We start from the raw sequence: 25,765 nt of genomic DNA, 5'->3' as shown, positions 1-25,765 counted from the left end.
CACGGAGTTAACTACATTATACAAACATGGGTTAATGATCAGCTCACCGAGGTCTACCAACCAAAAATAAAGGAGGTAACAGAGTTACTCTTTATTTTGTTAAAGTTTCAGCTATTCTGTTTACAGTTCTGTCATCAGATTATTTAATACGATTTGTTAAAACATTGTTGTTTCTTTTGATGTGAAATATTGTTTATTTAATTTAAATAAAAAGCAATGTTAATTTTGTTCACAATTTGTTAAGTTAATTTAATAATATATGAATTTTTGAATCAAGTATTCATCTTTATTGTCTTCATTGTTAGTTTCCACATGCCTAAAACAACCTCAAGCTAAATCTAAAAGTTGATGGCTAAATAAGAGCGTTTGAGAAATTGTGCAAGGCGTACAGTCATAGTCCGAATAGTCGATTAATCATTTCATTAATCGATAGATTAATCGATTATAAAATGAGTCGTTTGTTGCAGCCCTATTGTATAAATGTATCCCATGTATAAATAAAACGTGTTATTCAGCAACCCTTGCAATTTGGGATTTTATTTTTGGTTGGTAGAACTCGGTGAGCTGGTCATTTCAAAAGTAGCTCACCAGCCAAAAAAGTGTGGGCACCCCTGCCCTAGGAGGAGTTTGCAAGAATGTGCTTAAAATGCATGAAAAACGCACATTTTTCAAAATGGCCGACTTCTTGGGGGGCGGGGCTAATGGAATGTATGTACAAATATGTCCGCAATTCCATGAGGAATGTCTGTGCCAAAATTCGTGAAGTTCTGAGAAACTATATGTGACTACCACACAATAGGCGGCGCTAGTGAGCAGCTTTTTTGAAAAATTACGTTTTTTTTTACATTCTCGAAAAGGTCGTGAGCTCAGACGTGTGTCCCAAGTTTTGCGTCCGAAGCTCATTTTATGCTATCGCAATTTAAAAAAAATGTATAGGCCACGCCCACATTCTGCATTTGTATCAACACTTTAAATCTGAGTTCGTAGTCGCCCCGAGAGTATGTGTAAAAACAAAAAAAAGAAAGATTAGTCCATCCGCTCTTGAGTGTTTTTGGCGCCCCCTATAGTCCAAAATTAAAATGCTTTGGTGTGCCTATTCCCCAAGACAGACTGAACCTATTTACCAAAATCTGTGATGTTTGGATACATTGTTGATGAGTTATGAGCATTTCTTTCTAAGCCCCGCCTTTTTGCGAGTACGTTTTAATTCATGGCGGAAATATTTATGGTTTAAACATGCTCATCTCCTAGGGTAATGTGTCTGACCCTCCACCGATGCTGTATAGGAAGTTTGGTGTTGAAAAACTGAAAATTGAAATTTAAGTGAATATTTAACTGTTTTGAACATTATGCTAATTTAAATTTCTAAGAGGATTATTTGTAGTGTAGAAAATAAATATATTGCAATTCTCAACACAGCAGTATCCAACAGTCTAATCCTTAGATATTACATGTCACTGCATGCATGCACGGAGCACCCGTAGCACGGAGATCATCATATCATTCTGTCTTGTATTACTCAACATCAACAAAACGGCTCGTTCGCGGGCGCGAGCCGGCTCCCGTCGTTCACTTAAAAGAGCTTGCTCTTTGAGCTGACTCGTTCGCGACCGACACATCATTAGTTTTCTGTTCATTTTCTTTATCTTTGCACCAATGAATTTCGTTCTAGGAGTGTTTGGTACTGCAAATGTAGAAGCTATCTGCTGTATCATTCAGCAGGTGCACAAAAAGTAGGCTACATGATGGAATCATTCAATTAAAGGTGGGGTAGGTAATTTTGGAGAAACCAGCTCGAGTGCGCTAGAATTTGAAAATACACAGCCGGGAAAAATCTGCCACTTCCTTACAGAGCCCCTCCTCCAACACACACGAACGCGCACATGACCAATGAGGGCACGAGATAAGGCCATCCAGTTATTTTAGCCGGCCGGCTAAAATGATTGGTCGTATTTTTACAGTACTACGGCTTCCACAGATGACATTTATTTATGGATTTATTGTCAAAGCACTTCAGATATTCATTGCTATCGGGATGTTAAGAGCATTCCATGGAATATAACAACAAGTGTATCTCGAGCCGGTTTCTCAAACTTACCTACCCCACCTTTAACATCCCTTAATGAGTCTGTTTTCAAACAGCTGTACATGGGCAAATTATATTGCTGATGAAGACGTTGAAAACTGCACAGTACAGTACGCGAGCGCCCATTGTTGCTCTTACTTTTTTTCCCGTCTCTCTCTTTCACTCTCCATTCCGCCTCCACAGTGATGTGTGTTGCATTAACGCTGAGGTGAGGAGTGGGAGGTAGAGGGCAAACTGAGAGGGCTACAAGAGGGATGGAGAGAGCCAGAGAAGAAACGAGTGTGTGGGAGAGTGAAATATGGATATGTGGGATAGATACAGTTGATAGATTGATAGATAGATGGATATATAGATGTCGTTCTTTTTCTCCATCGTTACCTCATTTAGAAAATGTCTGAAGGCGATGATTTCCCAAGTGAAACCCCTCAGGTCAAACTCATTCTAGAAGGGAATGAGAGAATGGGAAGAGGGAAAGATAGCAATACAGAGAGAAGATGAGTGAGAGATGGGAAAGAGAGAAAGCAGCTGGAGAGAAGAAGTTGGTCTCTTTGCAGCTCCAAAGCTCTTAATGCCCGAAGCTGTGTGGAGTGTACATGGGAGGAGAGAGAGATAGATAGATAGAGGAAGAGAAGGAAAGATTGAGAGGCTGAATTGACAAGAAGAAAAGCTAGAAAGGGGAGAGAGAATGAAAAGGAGAGGAGGAGGAGGAGGAGGAGGAGGAAGAAGGTTTGCGTTGGTGTGTTGGTTGGCAGAGCGAGCGCTTGTCAGAAAAACCTTCCTCTGACAGAAGGCATGATTCACAGCGGAGAGAGAGGGAGAGGGGAGAGAAAGAGGGGGAGAGAGAGGGAGACGAGCGTCAGAAAAGACGAAAAACAGCAGAGATAAAGAGAGGGAGAGAGAGAAACAACAGAGGAAGAGATGCCGGTAAGAAACGGGGGACTGCTGATTTGAGGCAGAATGACAAGACCTTAACAGGATGGGACTGAGATCGACGCGCTGGATTGACTGATGCCTTTTAATGACTGTGACCATGTTGATAAGGTTCTGGCTTTTCTATCGATCGCGGGGAAAATAGAGCAGGTGGCAGCAGCAGTGATGAAAGAGAGAAAGAGGGAGGGAGGGAGGGAGGGAGAGAGGATGCTGAAGAATGAAGGGACACTGAAAAGATAGGCAAAGAGATAGAGAGACTAGGAATGATTCCCAACTATCAATAGACTCCTTTGACAGAGCTTCACTAATTTGCAAGGAAGGCATGACTAGTAGAGTCTGAATAGATACTTTGGATTCTCTAACATTACATTTAAAAGGATCAGTACCAATACTTTTGAGAGACTGCTGTGGAAACCTTTTCTAAGGTGTTTTTCGATATCTGAATATTTTCTTCAGATGAGAAATATCATTTGATTTTGAATGAGTGTATGACTTTTCACTTGGATTTAGCATTTAATTTACATCTAAACGGGTTCAAGTGTGATGAAATGATTCAGTGTTGTCCTGAGCTCCCTAAGTATGAGGTGGATGCCAAGCTTCAGTGGGTCACATTTTTTTTTCTCTGTAATTTTGGTAACTTCCTGCAAGCTAACATTTAGCAATTTATTATGCTATCGCAGACAATGCTGGAGTTATCCGGCTAGCTGCTGTAGATAATCCAGTTTCCTGTCAAGCCACATTTTTATATTTTCATATTATGGCATATTGGAAAATTCATCTTCAGATTTGTCATATTGAAGAATGGAACAGCTTTGAAGGAAATTATTGACGTCATCTTGACTTTATTTTTGGCTCCAAATGCTTGGTACAGGCTGTCGCTATTACATCTGACCAACTCCTTTTTGCTTGCGCTTTTTAACTATGGACAGTTCCCACCCCCTTTTAGATAGTCAGATCTGTTGGTGTGTTATATTATTTTAGATATACTACTTACAACATGGATCAAAGGGTTCACCAACAAGGGCAGCATTAAGCTTGATGTCGAGCTCATCCTGAGAAGAAAACATACATTTGAAGTTTTTTTTTTTGTATCATTTGTAGTCTAAAGAGTTTTTCACCATTTTGGTTTTGAAAACTGTATGTTTTTTTAATTATATATTATTAATTGACTAAAGTGTTTGGTCTTTCCTTGGGAGACAATGAGAAAGTAATGTTATTGAAGGCTTTTAGCTTTTGTAGTCTTGCTGTAAGGAGCTATTCCAGAAAATCGAAGATTAGATTACATTTTGCGTTTAGCCTGTACTTTGGAGAAAAAACATATAGTTCTAAGTAAGAAATATTGGAGGATTGTACCCCTTGTTTTCTTAGCTATCAACTTATTCTTACTTACTTTTTGTCCTCCTTTATAACTTCCAAATGGACCAAGGTACCAAGGATTTCAAAATATATATATATTGACTGTTTTTCAGAGCTATGGTTTAGCTCCAAGACACAACGACTAAATGCCTTTTGAGAAAAACAAAAGTGTTCAACTGGCTAACTCCCTTCCTGAGCAAAGGGCTTCTCTTCTCAGCATTATTGGTAACTCAATGGTGGACCTCCGTGGTCCTTGGGTTGGTGCTGTTTGACATTAGCGCATCATTTAACAGTAGGGGTACTAATGTTCTATATGGAACGACCATTCTTAATTAACCGATGCTGTTATTATTGAAGTAATAACTCTAATTTGAGAAAGCTCAATTCAAGGACATTACAGAACTGTTTCAACAGGTAGAGTAGTACTTATTTGTATAAGTAAACTGTGATAGGCGATTACAATTGTTGGAGTTCTTCTTTAATTGGGCATGCAAGAATATCAGTGATTGATACTAATGTCTTAATACTGAATATGTTAATATCCACTCACTTGATGTTTGTGGAGAGACTTTTCCAAGCTGTCTTTTGATCACATTTCTTTTTTGTTTTCTTTGTTTTTTACAGACAGCCAATGGTAATCAACACATACAGTCGGAATGAAAGAAGAAGCTCTGACTGGATTCATTATTTCTTCCACTGTGCTCGGCCTTGCTGTCGCTTTGTGTCTGACAGAATAACGTTCCACTGGATAAAGACTTAATTGGATCCAAACCGACATCCAGAACAATAAACAACCAGAATAAATACAAATGTAGAAATGCTGGAAAAAGAGTGGGAGAGGAAATGAGCTAAGAACAGTAACCCTGTGGACATAACAACTGGACATATTTTTTCAGTACTTTTCTTTTCGAAATCTGGTTGGGATATTTCAATTTGCGATAATGCTCTTTACATTGCTTTTATCACATTGAGCTTTGGACAAGCTTATTTTGTTGAACAGAAGGATTATGCTTGAGTATTTTACATTAAACGAAAAGCAAAAATTGGAATTTTACATTTCTATTTTTTTTTTGTTGCTATGTTCCGCCCAAAGCTAGATGCCCTGCTTCCTGCACATTCTGATGTTTTTTAAGCAATTTTTTTGTGAATTAGTAAATCTGACAAATTCACAATTCACTCTTTAAACTTCTACCGTTCATCCCACCAACCCCTCCCACCGTCAGCAATTCGGCCAATCATGGGAAAGCCTCTAAGCCGTCCTGGGTGTTTCAGGAAGAGCTCCTGCTGCCTGGAAAAACATGGAGATGGGGGAGTGGGAGGGCGGGCTGCGACAGTGGACGGGGGTTATGGAGATGGCTACGTACCCCAAAGATCCATCTACGATACCATGTGCATCAATCAGCAGATTGACAGCCATCACCATCACTCTGGAGGATCCATAAGGAGAGACGGAGGAAATGAAGGGAGTTTTAGCTACTCTGCAAGTGGCTCTCTGAGGGTGAGCAGGTCTCCAGCTGACATGTTTGACTCCCAGCCCCGCTCTCTAACTCCCAACCCCTCATTTGTTCGGCGACTGGATGAAAGAGCCATCTTTGATTCATTGAAGCTCGGTGGTCAGGATGTTGATGGTGTCGGCTGCCATTCGCCAGGATGTTTCAACCGATCAGTTTCTCCTTCAATGTCATCTTTTTCAGCACCCGGAGTGTCGTCTTCCTCATCCAAAAAGCACCACCATCACCCCCACCATCACCATGGAGACAGTGCAAAGAGTAGAGATGACCGACATTCCTGGAAAGTCATGACACCTCCAACACAGATGGAGTGTATGGAGTATACTACAACTGAGATGATGGACAGAGGAGGTGGGTATCTAAACCCAGGGCAATACCCTCCCCCTGGGGGCCAGTCCTCTTCTCTTACTTCCCCCCTAATTTCCCCCTTTTCCGGCTCACCTCTCTCCTCAGGTTACCATACTCCAGTTTTCTTCTCCCCTGCCAAACCTCGACCCAGTCAGTCTCAGAGTTTGCGATGTTCCCCTCCCCATGTCATCCAGCCGAGGCATTACTCGCAAACACAGAGCCTCAGAATGTCGCCACCCCTCGAGGTAAGGCGATCCCCCTACCGCGCCCCGCTGGTCCAACTATCTGCTCATGACCTCGAGCAGGAAATGAGGGATCGAGGAGGAGGGTGGAGAAATGATCGAGAAAGGGACTGGGAGCGGGAGAGAGAAAGGGAGATGGAGCGAGGGTGGGCCCAAAGAGAGTGGGAACGAGAGAGGGAGAGGGGGAGACTGGAGAGGGAGAGGGCAAGAGAAAGGGAGAGGAGGGAAACATCGTCCTTTGGGACCTTCGGGTATGGTCGACCCGTACCTTTGCGTTCTGACAGAGACTCTGTGTTTTTAGAGCCTGACCAGGTTTTAGACACAACACCCCTGTTGCTTCCCCAGCCTTCACCTTCCCCTTCCCCTTCCCCCAATGCCCCCAGAATGGGGACTGCCGCTGTGGGCAGGAATAGAGCTGGGTCAAAAGTTGGATCTGAAGGTATAGGTGGGGGTATGGTTTCAAAGTATGACAATGGGAGTGTGGGTTTGGTGTTAATTGACAGCAAATCTGGGTATGGGCCGAGGTTAGTAAATGAAGTCGGGAACATGTCAGAGGCCGAAATAAGGGCTGCAATAAAAGAACACCATAGAGCTGAAAGTTGGAACCAGCATGACCACGGCAAGTCTTGCCATGGGTCTGAAAAAAGAATGGGCTCCCAGGTGAAAACTAGACCAAGGGGACGGGATCTAGAAGGAAAGGTGCAGTCTGGGGTAGGGATCGAAAATATGGCTCCAACTGTGAACAAGGAGGGACACAAGGGAGGGACAAGGAGTGGAGAAATAAATGGAAGGGGTGGGGCTGAACCTATTGCTGAGTCTACACCATCTGAGCACATATTTGAGCCTCGAAATAATGTTGAGCTGGTAACTGAACCTGGTACAGGGATGAAGCCAGAGATCGAGGCAGAGGTTGAGGTTAGAGCTATCTCAAGGCAAGTGGACAACTTGATTGGTAATGAAGTTGAGGGTGTAGCAACAGTTAATAGTGAGGTTGGTTCACCAGCAGAGCCCACGGTAGAAGCTGAAATTAAACCAGAAGTTAAGATGGCCCCATCTGAGCCTGAGGCAGTACTACAGACGGGGGTTGGAAAGGAAACAGGGACTAAAAGTAACATCGAGACTGGGGTTGCTTGTCAAACCCAGAGCAGCAACGAGATTACAGATAAAGCCCAGATAAATGTTGTTGCTGGGGATAAAACGGAGAATGCTCCTGTAGAGCAAGATGAGAAAAAGCCCTTGGACATTGATAACATTGAATCTAGCCATGTAGAGAAATGTTCCAGGTCCCGCAAGTCCAAATCCTCCAAATCAACATCTAGGACTCGACCTGGCACGGCAACAGGGATCCGTCCAGGCGTTGTCAGCCCTTGCCTAAGCAGAGGGTTTCCGGACCTTGAGCAAACCAGCCCTGCTGAGGGCATTGAGTCAACTTGGCCACGCCGAATTATTGTCAGAAAGAGGACTGTTCGGCAGGGTGGGGCACTCCACAATCTCCCTATTCTCCCCCCACTCCCCGCTGTCCTCTCAGCACTGGAGAAGAGGCATCCGTATGTTCACCTCCTCCCTCGTCCAGGACACTATTCAGAGAATCCGCTAACAACACTCATGAATGCTACAAGTATCGTGGGACGATGCTCACTTAAAGAGCCATCCCACCCAGATCCAGGACAGAGCACCAGTGTGGTGGGCAGAGCTTCCCTGAAGGAGCAGAACTTGGAGCACTGGAGGGTCTGCCGAGAGCAAGAGGAACCCAAGAGGTCCAAAAGCAAGGAGAAACAAGCAGAGCTAAGCAAGGGTAAGACTGAGATCGAGGAGATGAAGGGAAAAGAAGAGAAGCGAGACAAGGAGAGGGGGGAAGAGAAAGACAAAAAGAAGGAGAAAGTGGGTAAGGAGAAAGAGAGGGTTCCTGTCAGTGTGGGGCTAGTAGAGGAAACCAAACGAGAGAAGTCAGAGAGAAGGGTTGAAGAGAAAGTGCCAGAAGATTGGAACATAAAGGAACGTGTGATAAAGGAACGTGTGAAAAAGGAAAGAGATATAGAAATAATTTGTCTAAAAAAGGAGGATAAGGGAATGGAGACTAAAGATGCAATACAAGGGCAGCATGGAAAAGAGTTCAAGCAGGTTGTGACAAAATCAAAGAAAGAAGAAAGTGAGGTAAAGGGAGGAGGAGAAGAAGAAGAAGAAGGAGGCCCTTTGGGAGAGGAAGAAGGTTGGGACACTGTCCTGGACATGGTCAACACTTTGTGGGAGGATGGCTGGGAGGAAGAAGGAGCGGGTGGAGGTGATGATACAGATTCCTTTTCTGGCTCCCTTCCGCGTTGGCCTCTTCTTCGACCCCCGATGGGTTTTGGGGGCTCTCACCCCCCCTCCTCTGCAGCTTCGGAGCTCAGCCTGACTGAGTTGGAGCGGAGAGCCAGGGAGCTGGACTCTGACCTGGAGCACCTAGACCTGTCCCAACCACACAGGGACACCACCCAGGATGTATACCAACCACTGCTGGAGCCACAGAGGGAACGAGCTGACACGTACCAAACACACCCAGGGCCGCAGAGAGATAAAGCTGCTCTCATGACAGGTACACATCAGTAGGATTGTATGTGTTTGTTTTCTATCTTCCCATATTTGTGACCCGCTCTATCAAAATCAGTCGGATGTCGCAACAGTGCATTGCGAGATAATTGTGTAAAATTATGTAACTTGTGTAAAAAACTTGTGATTTAGTCATTTTGGGGATTTGGTTGATTCTAAACAAACAAAGTCTTGGCTTTCAGAATCTCAAACATGTTCATATTCAGCAGATATGAAGCTTAAAGGGGACCTATCATGCAACATTCACTTTATATGTCTCCCTGGTGTGTCAGGGGACTCACGCAGCGTCAGTAAATAAAACCCTTTCTCTTTCGTTTTAAAAACGGGGATACAACGAGCGGATACAGATTTGCGGCCGATATGACGTAATTTCGGATGGTGGACCCACAGAGAGTTGCTATCAGAAACAATGCCTGATGTGTTTTGGACGTAATAGTATTTGTTTACATTAGCAAGCCTCGCTAACACTCAGAACTAACCTGTACTGGAGAGCACATGTGTTTAAAAAGCAGGAAATAAAAAAAGGAACTCACCTAAAATAATTTGAGCTCCATACTGTTTCAGAAATAATCCTTGATGTGGTTTAGAACAGGATGGCGTTTTATCACAGCTGAATTTAACTTTATCTCCGGTAGAAGTCTGATCAGGCATTAGCTCCGCCTCCTTTTCTTTCAAGCTAAGGACCCAAAATCCGCGTTTCTCCCGGACACACCGGGCCGATTTCGTCTGTCGATAGATGTCTGGCCGTCGATGAGCGTCCTGTCGCCCTACTCAAATTGGTTTGTCCAGCACCGTCGTGTCTTTTCGGCCGTGCCGACACCTTCCGCTCCCGATTCAACATGTTATTAAGCAATAACTGTTGCTAAAATATTGTCAGCAAACTTTATTGGCCTTTTTCCAAATTGTGTTAACAGACATTATGTTATTCGAAATATTTTTGCTCTATATTTGGAGAACAAACATAATAAGATATAATTGGAAAGCTAAGAATCTCCTCTTTCCAACTGTGTAAAAATTGCAAAATGTGTTTCAGGATCGATGTGACTGATTTTGATAGAGCAGGTCATATTTGTTTTATTTAGGTACCTAAGTCTGTTGATTTGACTTATAAGGGTCAGTTTATTTGTCCTGGATACTTGGGAAGATCTTTGTCATGTTTGACAGAAGATGGGGACTGGAGTTTTTATTGTTCCATCAAGGGATATCAAGGTTTAAAGAGAAGTTTGGATTTTGGCTTATTCCCCTCAATGTCATGTGTCTCCGATCTATTTGGATCTTTCTCACTTTCTCTCTGGATCTTTCTGTTGTAGCCTTTGGCTTTTTCTTATCTTAGCTCAAGCCAGTCTTCACTATAATTCCTATTTTAGGATTTGTTGGCTCAGGTACTATCACTGACACTATTTTGCTTTCACAAACCTGTGTCCTTCCCTTTTCTTATCTCATCATAAGACAATGGGAAACTCTGATCTAATGGCTATGATAACATATCCAAGGTTTTGACTATGATTGGGGAATGACCAGTGTCCTATTGATTATATCTTTCTAATATCTCCCTCTTCTCATGTTTCATTGTGTTTAAATCTGTGTTCCACTTCCAGGCACAGGGAGCAGATCCCATATCAGTTTGGAGCTCACTGCTGTGGCTTCACCGACTACAGACACAGAAAGACCTTCTGACTGGTCAACTAAACCTGCTGGGACTTCCACTGTTGGTCCAAGGTAATTCCACAAACACGTTTATTGTCAGCATTGAAAACCTTATCTACCAGATGTTTGCTTATAATCTGCATAACTGAAGATTCATTGCACGAAAAAAGGGAAAACCAGATTTGAATTGAGTCAAGACAAACTAACGATCAGATTAAAGTCACTCTGGTGTGTTTATAAATGCACTTGACTCTTCAGTTCAATTCAATCATTTTACACTAAATGCTATTTATTGGCTTTTTTGGGTCAGTATAGCACATGCAGTGCTAATAGTCTTTTTTTACATTTAAGTAAATGCAAATGAAATGCACCAAATGTCTGAAGGGCGAGGATGATACAAAATAAACGTAATTGTAGTGGCCTTTGAGCCTTTAGGTACATCCCACATAATCAGTAAATGTGAACAGTCACAGTGAGTGAATCAGACAAGAAAGATGGTAAACAAATAAATAAGTCAGTGCTGAAGAAGATAGCTTCCTCAACCCCACATATAACAAAGCATAAACAGTAGTAAACGTTGTGTGCCATGCCTACGGAGCAATTTCGGGTTCAGTGTCTTGCCCAAGGCCACTTCAACCTGTTATTATCTCATTCTCTTTGAGCAGTGCGTGTACAGGTAGTTTAGCATGGAAGCAGACAGGATTCATATACAGATAATAAAGGCATCCAGTGCACATCATTTGCGAACAATTAAGTAGATTTCATATCTAAACTGTGCCATCTGAATCTGTCTTGAGCAGATCTTTGTAACAATCAACTTGTCATTAAAAAAAGTGCTCTGTGGGGCAAATAAATATTCATAGTCTTGATCCCAAAAAGTTGATGGATTTAGTGGTAACCAATGGTAAAGAAAGATAATTATTAGTCACAGGAGGCACAACAGGAAGTAGCCGTTTTTGACTACCATGTTTTTTTCCCAGCTCCACTAAGGAGGACAGCTCTCCAGACTCCAACTTGACACTGGAGTCCGACTCCAGCGGCGTCTTCCTCTCCTTATCCAATCAGAGCCAGGAGGAGGCCGGCTCTGACAGCGACCAGCCAATCAGTGGCTCTGACCTAGGCAGCAGCAGCACGTCACTGGAAAAGGACGGGGAGGACGGAGGGTCAAAGGAATGGGGGAGGGAGGAGAGTGCAGAGCTACAGTGGTGCTACCCTACACTATTCAATACATCCTTGCAAGAAGACATAGAAGGATATAGGGACCAAGAGGAAGCTGGGCATGGAAGTATGGGGACATATGAAAGGGGAGGGAAAGAGGGAAATGTAAGAAGGGTTGGTAGGATAGGCACGGTTTCAATCATGAAGACCTATCTCAACTATACAGACAACGAGGGCTCCACAACCTTTATGGCCCCACAAAGTGAAGAAATACCGCCCAGGAAAAGAGTGACCCTCATGGGAGGTGACATTCCTCTTCCTCGGTCTCCCTTAAAACAACCAATCAAAACCTTTCTAGATCCAAATCAGATGCCAATAAGAAGCTCAGGACTGGACTGTGGTGACATAGATCCCTTTGTTCAATCGGACAGCTTTGTGTACCTCGCTGTGTCTGCAAAACCCGCCTCCCAGGGGGAAGTCGCCACAAAGACAGAAGTTCCCACCCATGGTATAAAACAAGGTAGTGTACAAAAGCGGTCAAATAGCGTGAAAACACACTTTGACCAGTCGAATACAGAATGGCAGACCAAGCCAACTCAACTTGGTCCACACAAACCAGAGGAAGGAGACTTTCTGTGCACTGACAGCTTTGTGTACCTGGCTGCTCCGGCCTGCCACCTATTGGGCCCCACAGGAACTGCACCCTACAGCGGCAGGTATGTGTACTTTTTGTTCACTGTATCCCTGCATTCCATCATTCATAGTTCAGTGGGGACCGACAACTAAGCATTCAAATGCAATACATGTATTCATGTTCTGGTCCACTTGACCTGGTCCTGTTTGTAATTTAACATAGATGTAAAAAGAGAACTGGATACAGAATTCGAGGCGAGGCCACGTTCATTCCTATGAAAGTTGCTCAGTGGCCCATGAAGCAAAAATTGCCTGAATGTCGAGGACTAAAGTACCCAGATCATTTCAGGGATCTTCGGGCAATCCTCAGCATCCATTGGGTCCATGGATTAACAGTTGTCCTTAAATCCTGCCTCCAATTCCCTCTGTCACAATAGCGTCACTTCTGGTCTCGGCTCAATGAAATACATCGAGAGGGAAGATACCTCAGTCAGATTTTGGTGCATTTTAAAATGTTAAGGACCTAATGATTTAAATAATGGCTACTTGAGAGTTTGACATATTTTTCCCAATGCAAGTCAATGTGAATAGGACTTTTAAGGCTTCACCTGATTGGCATCACATGACTGAAACGGTAGTCATAGTACCACTATTTGGCCGCACTAATAAAATGTGCTTCAACAAACGACACACTTTCTGTGGGCTCGATTTGTTGTGGCAGTTGACTAGGTAAGATAGCCCAGGTGTCTTCCCCCCCGCCATGTCTTCCAGCTCTCTGAAGACTACCAATACATTCTAGCCCAGATAGGGTACGTGTTCCCGTCAGAGTGTTCTGGGTTATCCACAGGGTGTTCTTCCAGCTAGATGTTCCTTGGATACCTAATACCATCACCGACAGCAGCCAATTTACTGCTCATACAATCCACCTCTCAATCTTGGATTCCATTTCCACTCATACAAGGTTTAGTTCCTTGTCTGCTAGGATTTTAACTACCACTTCTGGAATACTTTTTTGCAGATCAAAGTAAGGGTTAGGCATGTGAAATCCAAGTGTCTCATGTCAACAAAAGACATTGAGTTTGGAGGTTGAAGATGTTCTTGAGAATGTCCATGAGGCCCTAGTGAACATTAGTGCACACTTTCACACATCTGAGGAAGGAGAGACAGGGTGTATCCCAGGGAAGAGAACTGCTGATTCCTTTGGAATCCAATTTCCATACAAAAGCATGTTTTTGTCAACAACCATTGTAGGAGCCACATATGAAGCCATTTCTGTGTTTGTTAAGATACATGTTTTTTGAGTCACTATAGGTGGTGGGCGTGTCATTGCATTGGGGTGGTGACGTTTGTGTTTATATCCGGTTGCTTTTACCTGTGCAGCGGGCAATAGATGGGGGAGTGAGCTAGAGAAGGACAATTTTTGTTGACCTCACGCAGGCACATACAAGGAGATACGTACATTCATATGGAATATTGCATTTTTGGAAAGCAAATAAAAGGTCAAACGCATACTGTGTTGGAAAGACTGAGTTTTTGCGCGTCCACAGTGTTTTTTCTCTTGTTTAGTCCCTCGCGGCACTTGGTTTAAGATTACTGCCGCAATATTAAGTCAACAAAAAAGTTTGTACCACAGCGTGGATCTACGGAAAACGAAGATATATACGGAGATTCCTAGGATCGATCTGGACGCTGTGGAATTAAAAGGAAACATTGTGTGCTGTGTTCGCCGCTGTATTGGAGAGCGGATTAAGGAAACTTCAGCGTACTGCCGGGAGGATAAAGAAGGACTGACGGACAATCCACACAGCATCAAGAGCGAGCGGTATGTAACTTCTTCATTCATGCTGTGTAAATGTTTGTTAGAACACAGTGTGAATAGGTTACTGCTGCGTGTCCATTGGGGACTGACTTGTTGGTTTGTGCCGCTAGAGGTTGCTTATTATCGGCAGCTGTGATATATTGAGCGTTCGGCTGAGTGGATTGGAGCTTGTGTTGTGCATTCATTAAAACATTAAAAGAATATGTCAATAAGTGGAGCAAATTCAGATGTCAATGTGGCAAAAATGGATGAACAAAAGAGAGAGTCGATACTCACAGCCAAGGCTTTGGCAAATAAAATGGAAAAGCTTCAAAAGGAACGTCAATCAAAGGTTCACAAAATGAAAAGTGTGATTAAAACAATGAAGGGTCTCATGCAAAGGGATGACAACGCTTCACAAATACAAACTCAACTTGAGCATTTAATTCAACTGGTTAATGAAACCACCCTGTTACACAAATCTGTAATTCCTCTTCTTCCTGCAGACGAACAGGAAAAACAAAATGTATGGCTTGCCAAGACACTGAAATGCAATAATGGATTTATCGACGATGTCAAGCAATGGCTTTCTGAAACTGGGAGACAACCGAGCAGCACCATTGCACATGTGCCCTCAAATGAGATATCTGATGAACACCAGCAAAGTATGTCTCATGTTTCAAAACACTCTGGGAAAAATGTTGAAACTTCCGAAGCACAAGATGAAATAAAACCAAGCGACAGTGTTTCAAACATAGGAAGCATTGTGTCTTGCAAGCAGAGCTCTGCTGGAACCAGGTCCAGTGTTTCAGCTACATCCTCATGCATCAAAGCTGAGGCTGACATGGCCACTCTCATGGCACGACAAATGTTACTAAAAGACAAGCATGCATTGGATGCACAAGAGGAAGAGCTCAGGAAACAGAAGGAAGAGCTCAGGAAACAGAGGGAGCAACTGGAAATGGAAGTGGAAATAGCCGCATCAAGGGCTAAAATGAATGTGCTAAGACGCTCTGGAAGGTCTCGTGCTGCAAGTAACGCATCTGTGAGTCCCAATGGCATGCATTCTTATTTGGAAAGGGGACGAAAGGAAGCCACACTCAGTGCTGGAGCAAAAACATTTGTGCCTGACACAAACAGGCCTACAGGTGGCCAGTCTGACGCACAGTTTTCGCACAGAGAACATGAAGTAGCCAATGGACATCTGCAACATCAAGCCACAAGAATCTCAGAGGCCAATATACATCAAAGTTCAACACAATCACATCCACAGTTACAGCACCAAAGCAATCACCCAGCAGCACTGGCACCAAGCAGCCGTGCTCAGAACCCATTACTTAATGTCTTAGAAAGACAAAATGAAATAACATCCATGTTGGTTCAGCAACAGTCTCTTTCTTTTCTGCCTAAAAGAGAAATTCAGATTTTTGATGGCTCTCCATTTCAATACCAAGCATTCATAAGAGCTTTTGAGCACAGCATTGAGGAGAAGACTCACAATCCTAAAGACCGCCTGTATTTTCTCGAACAGTACACCAGGGGGCAGCCTTTGGAGCTTGTCAGAAGCTGTCAGCATATGGCCCATGACAGAGGATATGCCAAAGCAAAGGCTTTGCTACAGGAGCATTTTGGTAATGCACAGAAAATAGTTTCAGCTTACATGGAAAAGGCTCTTTCATGGCAGCCAATAAGAGTAGAAGATGTGCGAGCTCTGCAAGCTTACGGTCTCTTTCTGAGAGGATGCTGCAATGTCATGGAAGAGTTGGAATTCATGTGTGAGTTGAACATGCCTAGCAATATGCTAGCCATCATAAAAAAGTTGCCCTACAAATATAGGGACAAATGGAGAACCCTGGCCTATGACTTACAGAAAAGGCAGGGCCGGAGAGCTACATTCATGGATATTGTTAACTTCATTGAAAGACAGGTGGATATTGTGAGCGATCCACTGTTTGGAGATATACAGGATACTCCACCAGCAGCCAACAAAGATGTGAGGAAAGCTACATTTGAACCTCGTTCAAGGATGAGGGGAAGCAGCTTTGCTACTACTATTACGACAGCCAATAAAGTGGAACCTGGAATAAGAATGAAGGAGAGAGGCTCATTAGATACAAGTGTTTGCCTGTTTTGTGGAGGTGGACATACACTGGATCTGTGTTTTCAACTGGAAAGAAAGGCTCATAGTGAGAAAATCGCTTTCTTGAGGGAACATGGTGTGTGTTTTGGATGCTTGTGTATTGGGCACATGAGTAAAGACTGCAGGAAACGCCTCTCGTGCAAAGTATGCAGTCTGAAGCACCCAAGCATACTTCATATCTACCAGAAAGAGAAAGAAAATGACACAATGCAAGCTAAAGGAAAAGCTGTAAGCAGTGCTCTGATCTCCGTTCAGTCCAGTGGTCTTACAGGGGCCGGTGAGCCAGATTGTACTCTCTCCATAGTGCCCATTCAAGTAAAGTCTAAGAAGGGACATGAAACAATCATAACATATGCCTTCCTGGATCCTGGGAGCTCAGCATCATTCTGCACGGAGCGACTGAATCTCAGGGGAAGAAGAACAGACATTCTCCTTCGGACAATGGGTCAGGAGAAAATAGTTGGAAGTCACATTGTTTCTGACCTGCATGTGGCTGGATTAGACAGCAGTCATTATTGTGAGCTGCCTGACACCTACACCCAGAAAACTATGCCAGTTCATCGAGGCAACATTCCTCGTCAGAAAGACCTTCAGAGATGGCCTCACCTGAAACATGTAATGATTACTGAGATTGATTCAGATGTGGACCTGTTGATTGGAACTAATGTTCCTCAGGCACTGGAGCCATGGGAAGTTATTCGGAGTGTAGACCGGGGCCCATACGCAGTCAAAACTATGCTGGGTTGGACTGTCAATGGACCTCTCAGAGGAGACAGGAGTAGTGAAATGACTTGTGGACAACCAGATGTCACTGTCAATAGGATATCTGTTGCAAACCTTGAAGATCTGTGGAAGCAGCAGCTAAAGGCTGATTTCCCTGAATGCAGTCAGGATGAGCAGGTGGGACCGTCAAGAGAGGACTGTCACTTTATGGAGTACGTCACAAAGTCTGCTAAGTTGATGGATGGCCATTACTGTATTGGCTTACCTTTAAGGAAAAGGGATGTTCGTATGCCAAACAACAGGAGAGTAGCAGAACAACGTACACTGAGCCTCAAGAGAAGGTTTGATAAAGATGTTTCATTTCATGCTGATTACACCGCTTTCATGAATGACATCCTTTCAAAGGGCTATGCAGAGAAAGTGCCAGTTGTGGATCTGGAACGCAGTGACGGCAGGGTATGGTATATACCACACCACGGTGTATACCACCCAAAGAAGAAAAAGATCAGGGTCGTATTTGACTGTGCAGCTACCTTCCAGGGAACATCGCTGAATGCGCAGCTCCTACAGGGACCAGATCTTACCAGCACACTGGTTGGAGTCATGACAAGATTCAGAAAGGAACCTGTTGTACTCTTGGCAGACATTGAAGCCATGTTCCATCAGGTTCAAGTACCAGCTGAGGATTCGGATCTGTTGAGGTTTCTCTGGTGGCCAAATGGAGATCATCATCAGAACTTAGAAGAGCACAGAATGGTTGCACATCTGTTTGGAGCTACATCGTCGCCAAGTTGTGCTAGTTTTGCCCTTAGAAAGTGTGCAGAGGACCATCGGGAGCAGTTCAGTCCCAAAGCAATCAACACTGTCCTGCACAATTTCTATGTTGATGATTGTCTAACATCAGTGGTTTCAGAGGAGGAGGCAGTGGAACTCTATCATGACCTTTGTGCACTTTGTGCTCAAGGGGGCTTTCATCTCACAAAGTGGATTAGCAACAGACGTACCGTGCTTGCTGCTATACCTTCAATGGAGAGAGCGAAAGAAGTTAAGGATCTGGACTTGGATAATGACACACTCCCTGTGGAAAGAGCATTGGGCGTACAGTGGTGTGTTGAGTCAGATGTCTTTAAGTTCAAGATCATGATCAAGGACAAACCCATAACCAGAAGAGGGATCCTTTCCATGGTCAGCTCAATATTTGACCCATTAGGAATATTGGCACCTGTGGTCCTATCAGCCAAGATGATTCTTCAAGACTTGTGCAGAAGAGAACTTGGTTGGGATGATATTATACCAGCCTCAGCTGCACAAGAGTGGAACAATTGGCTGAAGGAGCTCTGCAATCTCGAAGAGTTTAAAGTTGACAGATGCCTAAAACCGGTGGATTTTGGGGAAGTGACCCCTGCTCAGCTACACCACTTCGCAGATGCAAGCGAAGACGGCTATGGAACAGTGACTTATCTGTTATTACATAACATCAAAGCACAAGTGCACTGTGTTTTCATTATGGGAAAAGCTAGAGTGGCCCCATTGAAACCAATAACCATCCCTCGAATGGAATTGACGGCTGCCGTGGTTGCAAGTCGTATGGACAAGATGTGTAGGAAGGAGCTGCAAATGCAACTTAAAGACTCCATCTTTTGGACTGATAGTACTTCCGTACTGAAGTACATCAGTAATGAGACATTAAGGTTTCGAACCTTCGTCGCAAACAGGGTTTCAAAAATACGCAGCGTATCAAATCCATCTCAGTGGAGATATGTTCCCACCGCAAGCAATCCTGCCGACTGGGCTTCCAGGGGAGTCAAAGTGGAAACGCTCCTGAAAGATGACACATGGGTGTCTGGACCTCAGTTTCTCACTGGACCTGAAGAACAGTGGCCTGGGAACCCTGATGGCTCTGAAATGGCACCAGAAGACCCTGAGGTCAAGATAAGTCTGAATGTGAACGCTGTGCAGGTTGAAGAAGAGATGGATGCTGTAACCCGATTGATCAATCACCTCTCTTCTTGGATCCACCTGAAGAAGACAGTTGGTTGGATCCTTAGGTTGAAAAACCTGCTGCTGTGCCTTAGTCGGAAGAGGAAGCAATTGAGTCAGACTCTTGCACAGTCTGGCTTGAATAAGGAACAACAAGACCGAGAGATGAAAAAGGAAATGCAGACTATCAAGGCTCAGGTGGTCTCCGGTTTTCTTTCTATTGAGGACCTCCGGAAAGCTGAGAAAGAAATTATCTGCTTTTGCCAAAGAAAAAGGTTTCCTGATGAAATTAAAGGCTTGCAAAAGGGAGAAGGTGTGAAAAGGACTAGTCACATCTACAAGCTCAACCCAGTACTTGAAGATGGTGTTCTGAGAGTGGGAGGACGTCTCAGTAGAGCAGCAATGCCTGAAGAATCTAAACATCCTGCTATATTGGCAAAAGATCTTCACATTTCTGACATCATTCTACGGCAAGTACACCAAGATGTGGGACACGGTGGTCGTAACCACATGCTATCTAGCCTGCGACAAAGATACTGGATTCCTGGTGCTAGTGTGGCAATAAGGAAAACCCTGTCAAAATGTGTTTGTCGGCGACTAAATGGAGCTCCAGGAATGCAGCAGATGGCAGATTTACCTCGAGACAGAGTTTCTCCAGATGAACCTCCATTCACTCGTGTTGGAGTTGACTATTTTGGACCTTTTGAGGTTAAGCGAGGAAGGAGTACAGTTAAAAAGTACGGTGTTCTCTTCACATGCTTAACAGTAAGAGCCATCCACATCGAAGTAGCTTCATCCTTGGACACAGATTCCTTTGTTAATGCTCTTCGGCGCTTCATCGCAAGACGTGGACAAGTACTGGAATTACGCTCAGATAATGGAACCAACTTCGTCGGAGCTGAGCATGAATTGAGAGAGGCAATAGAAAGGTTGAATATTGCTAAAATCAACAACACCCTCCTTCAGAAAGGAATAAAGTGGACTTTCAATCCCCCTACTGGATCCCATGATGGAGGAGTATGGGAAAGGTTGATCAGATCTGTGAGGAAGGTTCTGAATTCCAGCCTGAAGGCACAGAACCTTGATGAAGAGTGTCTTCACACTGTTCTTTGTGAAGCCGAATCCATCATCAACAGCCGTCCCATAACGAGAGCATCCACAGATCCCAATGACTTGGAAGCACTAACCCCTAACCATCTTTTGCTGCTAAAAACCAAGCCATCTTTTCCACCTGGACTGTTTCATAAAGAGGACATATATGCTCGTCGAAGATGGAAACAAGTTCAGTACATCTCAGACTTGTTTTGGAAACGATGGATTAAGGAGTACTTGCCTCTACTCCAGGAACGACAGAAGTGGTCAAATGTCAAGCGCAACTTCATACCAGGAGATATTGTGCTCATAGTCGACGACTCAGCACCTCGCAATTCATGGCTTACAGGAAGGATTGTACAAACCATTCCAGACAGAAGAGGACTTGTACGTCAGGTGCGAGTGAAGACAAAAACAAGCTATCTGGACAGGCCTATCACAAAGATCTGCCTTCTACAGGAAGCAGAAGAGCCGTGAGGAAATTAGTGAACTTGATAGACCTTGACATTGACGTTTTTTCCGATTTTTAAGTGATAGTAAAGATCACTCCTTCATAGGCTAACAAACTATATCTTTTTTATTTTATTTTCTATTTTTTGCCTAAAGAAGAAAAGGACACTTTGACAAAAGGACGTTTTATCCTTAAAAGTTTTTTCTTGATTGTCTCCTACATAATTTTCCAGTTGTGTAATTATTATGTTGATATAATTAGGGGCCGGAATGTAGGAGCCACATATGAAGCCATTTCTGTGTTTGTTAAGATACATGTTTTTTGAGTCACTATAGGTGGTGGGCGTGTCATTGCATTGGGGTGGTGACGTTTGTGTTTATATCCGGTTGCTTTTACCTGTGCAGCGGGCAATAGATGGGGGAGTGAGCTAGAGAAGGACAATTTTTGTTGACCGCACGCACTCACGCAGGCACATACAAGGAGATACGTACATTCATATGGAATATTGCATTTTTGGAAAGCAAATAAAAGGTCAAACGCATACTGTGTTGGAAAGACTGAGTTTTTGCGCGTCCACAGTGTTTTTTCTCTTGTTTAGTCCCTCGCGGCACTTGGTTTAAGATTACTGCCGCAATAACCATCATTTATCTAATTTCCACTTCAAACTCATGGAGTATTTTAATTGAAATGTGTGTTTTCCCCTCTCCCTGTGTTTAACATAGAGCTCTAATAATGAAGCTTTCTTCTTTAAATAACGATTCCTTGTTGTGACAAAGTTCACCAATCGGCGATAGGCTGTGCCATTAGCACTTTGATTACTACAATTCCATATGATTTCACTCAGATTGTGCCTGTTGTGTTTTCTTCAGGGAGTCCGACTCGGAGAGTTCAGGATCTGGCCCTGGTGACATGTCAGTTCTGGGTTGTGGCTCGATGGCAGGGGACAGTGACTGGGACTCAGACCTGTCTGACTCTGATCCCAGTCGCCCCCCCAGGATCTCTTCTGCTGGAAACAGAGCTGCCGCCGCATCACGATCAAAGCTGCACGCTGAACCGGGCTGGGACTTATTCGGAGATACCACAGAGTCTGAAGTGCTGAGTGAGCTTTTCACGGAACAGGATAAAAACAACAATGGTAAAGCAAGGAAGGATACCGGGGTAACCAGCAGCCTGGAAGATTCAACGACCATTCCCATGGCAACTCAGCGTGTCACTTCGCCAGTGAAACGGTCGACAACAGTGGAGCAGGCGTCAACAAAGGTGACATGGCAGTTTAGACCTGCCCAGAGGTCAGTCTGCACAGGAAGTAGAAAAGAGAAAGAGAAGGAAATGACCTCATCGTCATCAGTAATGTTCACGGAACTGAGAGGAGAAGAGACCCATAGAGGCTCCCCTTCATCTTCATCGTCTTCATCATCGTCATCATCTTCTGGTTGATTTGTAAAGGAAAATGATTTTTTACCACCACTTGGGAAGAGCTGTGTTGCCAAAAGATAGAACATATCTTTCATTTGTTCTGTTGAAACCAACAGATGACAGCATTTCTGTACACATTTATTTGCCTGTAATTAGTTTTTAATTTCGCTTCTAGTTGCTGCCATTGCCTTCTAATGAATTACTAAAGGCTGCTTAAAAGACTACTGTAGTTATTTGTTGCCTTTTCTTATATTAACAGTCCTTCACAATATTTATAATCTGTTCAAGTTTAAAGCGATGTGAGATTCTGAACTTCAGGTTGAGATAATGAGGGAAAATGGCCACTGATAGAACCCTTATATAATTTAAGCACTATGTTTATTCGAATGGAGTTGATCAGAAATCTAAACATGTTGATTTAGAAGTTACATGTACACATTATTCTCAATCTAAATAAGACATATATAGTTATGTGGGGGTTTATTCTGGTGAATGTATTGTACAGGGTACACACAACTACCAGGAAAAACACAATTCACATGAGGCGTTCTCATGATGTTGCTTGGTCGCAATAACACAAACGCTTACAGTTGGATAACTTCTGCCAGACCATACCCTTCTGTTATTTTTTTATAAAGATTTAACAATATAAACGTGTCTCAGGCCTTATATTAAAATATATATGTAATGCCTCTCTTTAACACCTGCGTATACTTCATATAATATTAAAAAAAATTGACTTTTAAAAACTGTCAAAGGTTACAATGTACAATGTATTTTATAATCACATCCAACTTTAACAACAGTGTATTTAGCAGTGTGTTAATAATATATTTTGAAAGAAAATGATAGAGTGACATATAGAGTGATCAATTATACATATACAGTATATGATGAATGTGCAACAAATAATGGAAGGATTTAGTGATAACATTTAATTTAAATGTTTTATTTATCAATTAGGTTAACAATTGTGAATGTAATATTTGACGTATATGCTTATGGATTCATGCTATATTATATGTTTCATATGTGGAAAGTGTTGTGCATAAAAATGGCTGAGTTTAATTTAATTTATACCGCCAACTACTGCAGTATTACACTTAAGTAGAGGTTCTAAGTGGAACACTTTCAAACATCAATTTATTATCAGGTATCATGGTATAATGTCCATAAACAATGGAACAAGATGATTGATAGCATTTGCCTCACACCGGTGGTATTTTTATTGCGAGTGACTTTATCCCCCATAATCCTCTTTGCTTCTCCCACACCTCCAAGACATCTTTAGCTTTGCGGAATTGGATAAACAAAGATGTGTTCCCTTTGATTCCCATCAATCATGTGTCTATGGTTGTGCTGCAAATGAAGCAATCCAGAACCCTATGTTGCTGTAGAGTGCAGCGTGGGGACTGATTAAGCTGCCAACAGGCACTGATGTTAAAGGTTCACTTTCATACGTTTCAACCCTACCCCTAACCCTTGCTGTTGTCTCTACGCGACTAATGGGGACAACATATTTTATAACTAGTCTAGTATTGAGCCAGAGCGCTGTAATGTAATTGCTCGGGGTAATCATGCAAAAAGGTCTGTTTGTTATTGTGTCTAACACGAGACTTCAAGAGGAAGTCTCCTTCTGGAACCTTACCACAGAGGTGTCTTTAGTCTTGTAGAAAACAGTAGACATGTGAGTGAGTCATAGAGAGGAGAGCTGGGAGGGGGCTGTTCTGTTGGACTGAGGGCTGTACCATACGGAGAAAATATCACAATATATTTATATAATGATATACTTGAAATGACCATCTCTAATGTGGATTTAATCACCAAGGGCCTACGTCTACATCTCGTCTTTTTCTGAGCACCTGTGTCTTTTTTTCCTGTGCTTGGAATAGAGATCGGCTGGCGGACACTATGTTGCTGCCAGTGAGTGTTTTACTTGTATTGCCATATGTCCTAGCTCCTTGCTCTACGGCTGTCCGACTGAGCACTGAAGCGTATTCATACAACGTTTTAGAGTAAGATTCTCTCGAGTATTGTTCATGGTGAAAAAATAGAAGTCAAACCGATATATAGCTTCTTAAAAACCAGAAAAGACAACACTTTACGATATCCCAAAAATCAGCTCTATATCAATATAGCCGACATATATATATCAGATGTACCTTTTCCTTAAACAACACATACAGTGTCAAAGACAAAAAAATCAGGTGTGCAGGTTGTCCATTTTTGTTTACCCCCCCCCCCCCCCCCCCTTACAGGTACCGATCATTTCAAGTCAGACAAAAAACCTTTTATTCTTCTGTTAGATCCTTTTCTCTGTCGGTGATGTTGTTGGATACTTATAATAACAACCAAACTGTTGGTGGCAGAAAGACAAGCACTTGTATCAGACATACATTGATGGTAGTATATATGTTGCGTAATTGCATAGAAGCCTGTTTGGCAGCTACCTGCTAACTAAACTTAGACTTGTGAAAGAATCTTAAAAGTAACCCTTTAAAATGACACACGTGTACACCTTTAAAAAAAAAAAACAGCACAGATTTATCATCCTATTATAAATGCCATAAAGGGAACGTGGTAGGTTGACGAACTTTCATCAATACAAATCCTTGTTACGATGGTATATGGTTATGAAAGACTGCGGGGGAGGTTTTGACCTGGCACAAATGGATTCCTTAGCAGGAATAGTCGTGCCATTTAGTCGTGCTCATGAATTTCAAATTGGTCATTGAAGGTTACTGATGATTCCGAGTTGAGTAAATGTGTCTTAATGTGTGTTTGTGTTGAGTGAATATATTGTGGGGATACTGCAGCCATATTTCTTGATTGTGATTGATGGGCGGGGGTGGGTTTTTTTGTCTTGTTTTTTTTCGCAAATTAAGAAGTGTTGCCTTGTGCAGCTTAAACTGCCGTTATGAACCTTGAAATGCTCCGCCAGTCCTTATTCTTGATGGTGATGCTCTGTGTAAACCAATTGGATTTAGTGGAGCCCTACATGTCTGCTTTAGTGATGGATTCATTATATATATAATTTGATATCATCTGGTGCTTTTGAGCACAGATTGACAAGCACATCCATGGATGAATAACATGCTTTTATTAGCATGCAATGTATTTTTAAAGTTGCAAGATTGACAGGTTTTCTTAAGAAGTGTTAACCAGTTCTGTACTCATGACTGATGCAGGTTTAAAATGACTACAGCCTCTGCCCATTGTAACTTTTTTATTGAGGCTTTTAAACTACATTTGTTAATATTCTTATAAAATCCAATAGCACCCCAAAATGAAAGTCAACGGTTTTAAAACACGAAAAGTGAGCTGTAAGGCGTTTTGGCACACGTTTGCTAATGGGCCCACGATAAGCTCCCATTGCAGGAGAAACCAAGCAGTACTTTTTCTTTTTTTATTTCATGTGTGTCCATGTGTGGTTATTTGATTAAACACACGTGTGCAGAAATGTGTAAATAAGTCAATTGTTCTGGTATGAAATAAATAATCATTTCGATGATTTTGGATCACGAATAAGCTAATAAAGCAGGATCTACTTAATTTGATATTATACTTAAGTGGTTCCAATGTACATTGAATCATTTGCTAACTTTGTTGGTAATTCAGCCTAGTATTTTGGGATCTCCGATGGCAATATTAAAATTGAGGAATGT

At 42.7% G+C, this 25,765-nt stretch overlaps 1 protein-coding gene across 4 annotated transcripts; it reads left to right on the top strand.

Annotated features, from left to right (window-relative positions):
• Nucleotides 1-2,926: 2,926 nt before the first annotated feature.
• LOC117467902 (uncharacterized) lies at nucleotides 2,927-24,334 on the top strand. 4 transcript variants are annotated; one of them, XM_071207263.1, is made up of 5 exons: nucleotides 2,927-3,010; nucleotides 5,001-9,048; nucleotides 10,661-10,781; nucleotides 11,690-12,583; nucleotides 21,554-24,334. In XM_071207263.1, exons 2-5 carry the CDS (start codon nucleotides 5,610-5,612, stop codon nucleotides 22,119-22,121), a joined length of 5,022 nt encoding a protein of 1,673 aa, XP_071063364.1. In that variant the 5' UTR covers nucleotides 2,927-3,010; nucleotides 5,001-5,609; the 3' UTR covers nucleotides 22,122-24,334. The 4 variants fall into 4 exon arrangements, with proteins under 4 accessions (XP_071063364.1, XP_033967708.1, XP_033967709.1 ...); XM_034111817.2 differs by having other exon boundaries at nucleotides 2,929-3,010; nucleotides 4,997-9,048; XM_034111818.2 differs by having other exon boundaries at nucleotides 2,948-3,127; nucleotides 4,997-9,048.
• The last annotated feature ends 1,431 nt before the right edge of the window (nucleotides 24,335-25,765 follow it).

This window comes from Pseudochaenichthys georgianus, chromosome 22 (genome assembly GCF_902827115.2).
Source record: "Pseudochaenichthys georgianus chromosome 22, fPseGeo1.2, whole genome shotgun sequence".
NCBI classification, from domain to species: domain Eukaryota; kingdom Metazoa; phylum Chordata; class Actinopteri; order Perciformes; family Channichthyidae; genus Pseudochaenichthys; species Pseudochaenichthys georgianus.
The sequence above is the reverse complement of the archived record's forward strand: the minus strand, read 5'-3'. Positions and strand labels throughout refer to the sequence as shown.

Coding starts and splice junctions, on each gene's coding strand:
- LOC117467902 (XM_071207263.1), top strand. CDS start 5,610: ATGGGAAAGCCTCTAAGCCGTCCTGGGTGTTTCAGGAAGAGCTCCTGC. Junction 9,049..10,660: donor TAAAGCTGCTCTCATGACAG/GTACACATCAGT, acceptor TTCCACTTCCAG/GCACAGGGAGCAGATCCCAT. Junction 12,584..21,553: donor ACTGCACCCTACAGCGGCAG/GTATGTGTACTT, acceptor TGTTTTCTTCAG/GGAGTCCGACTCGGAGAGTT.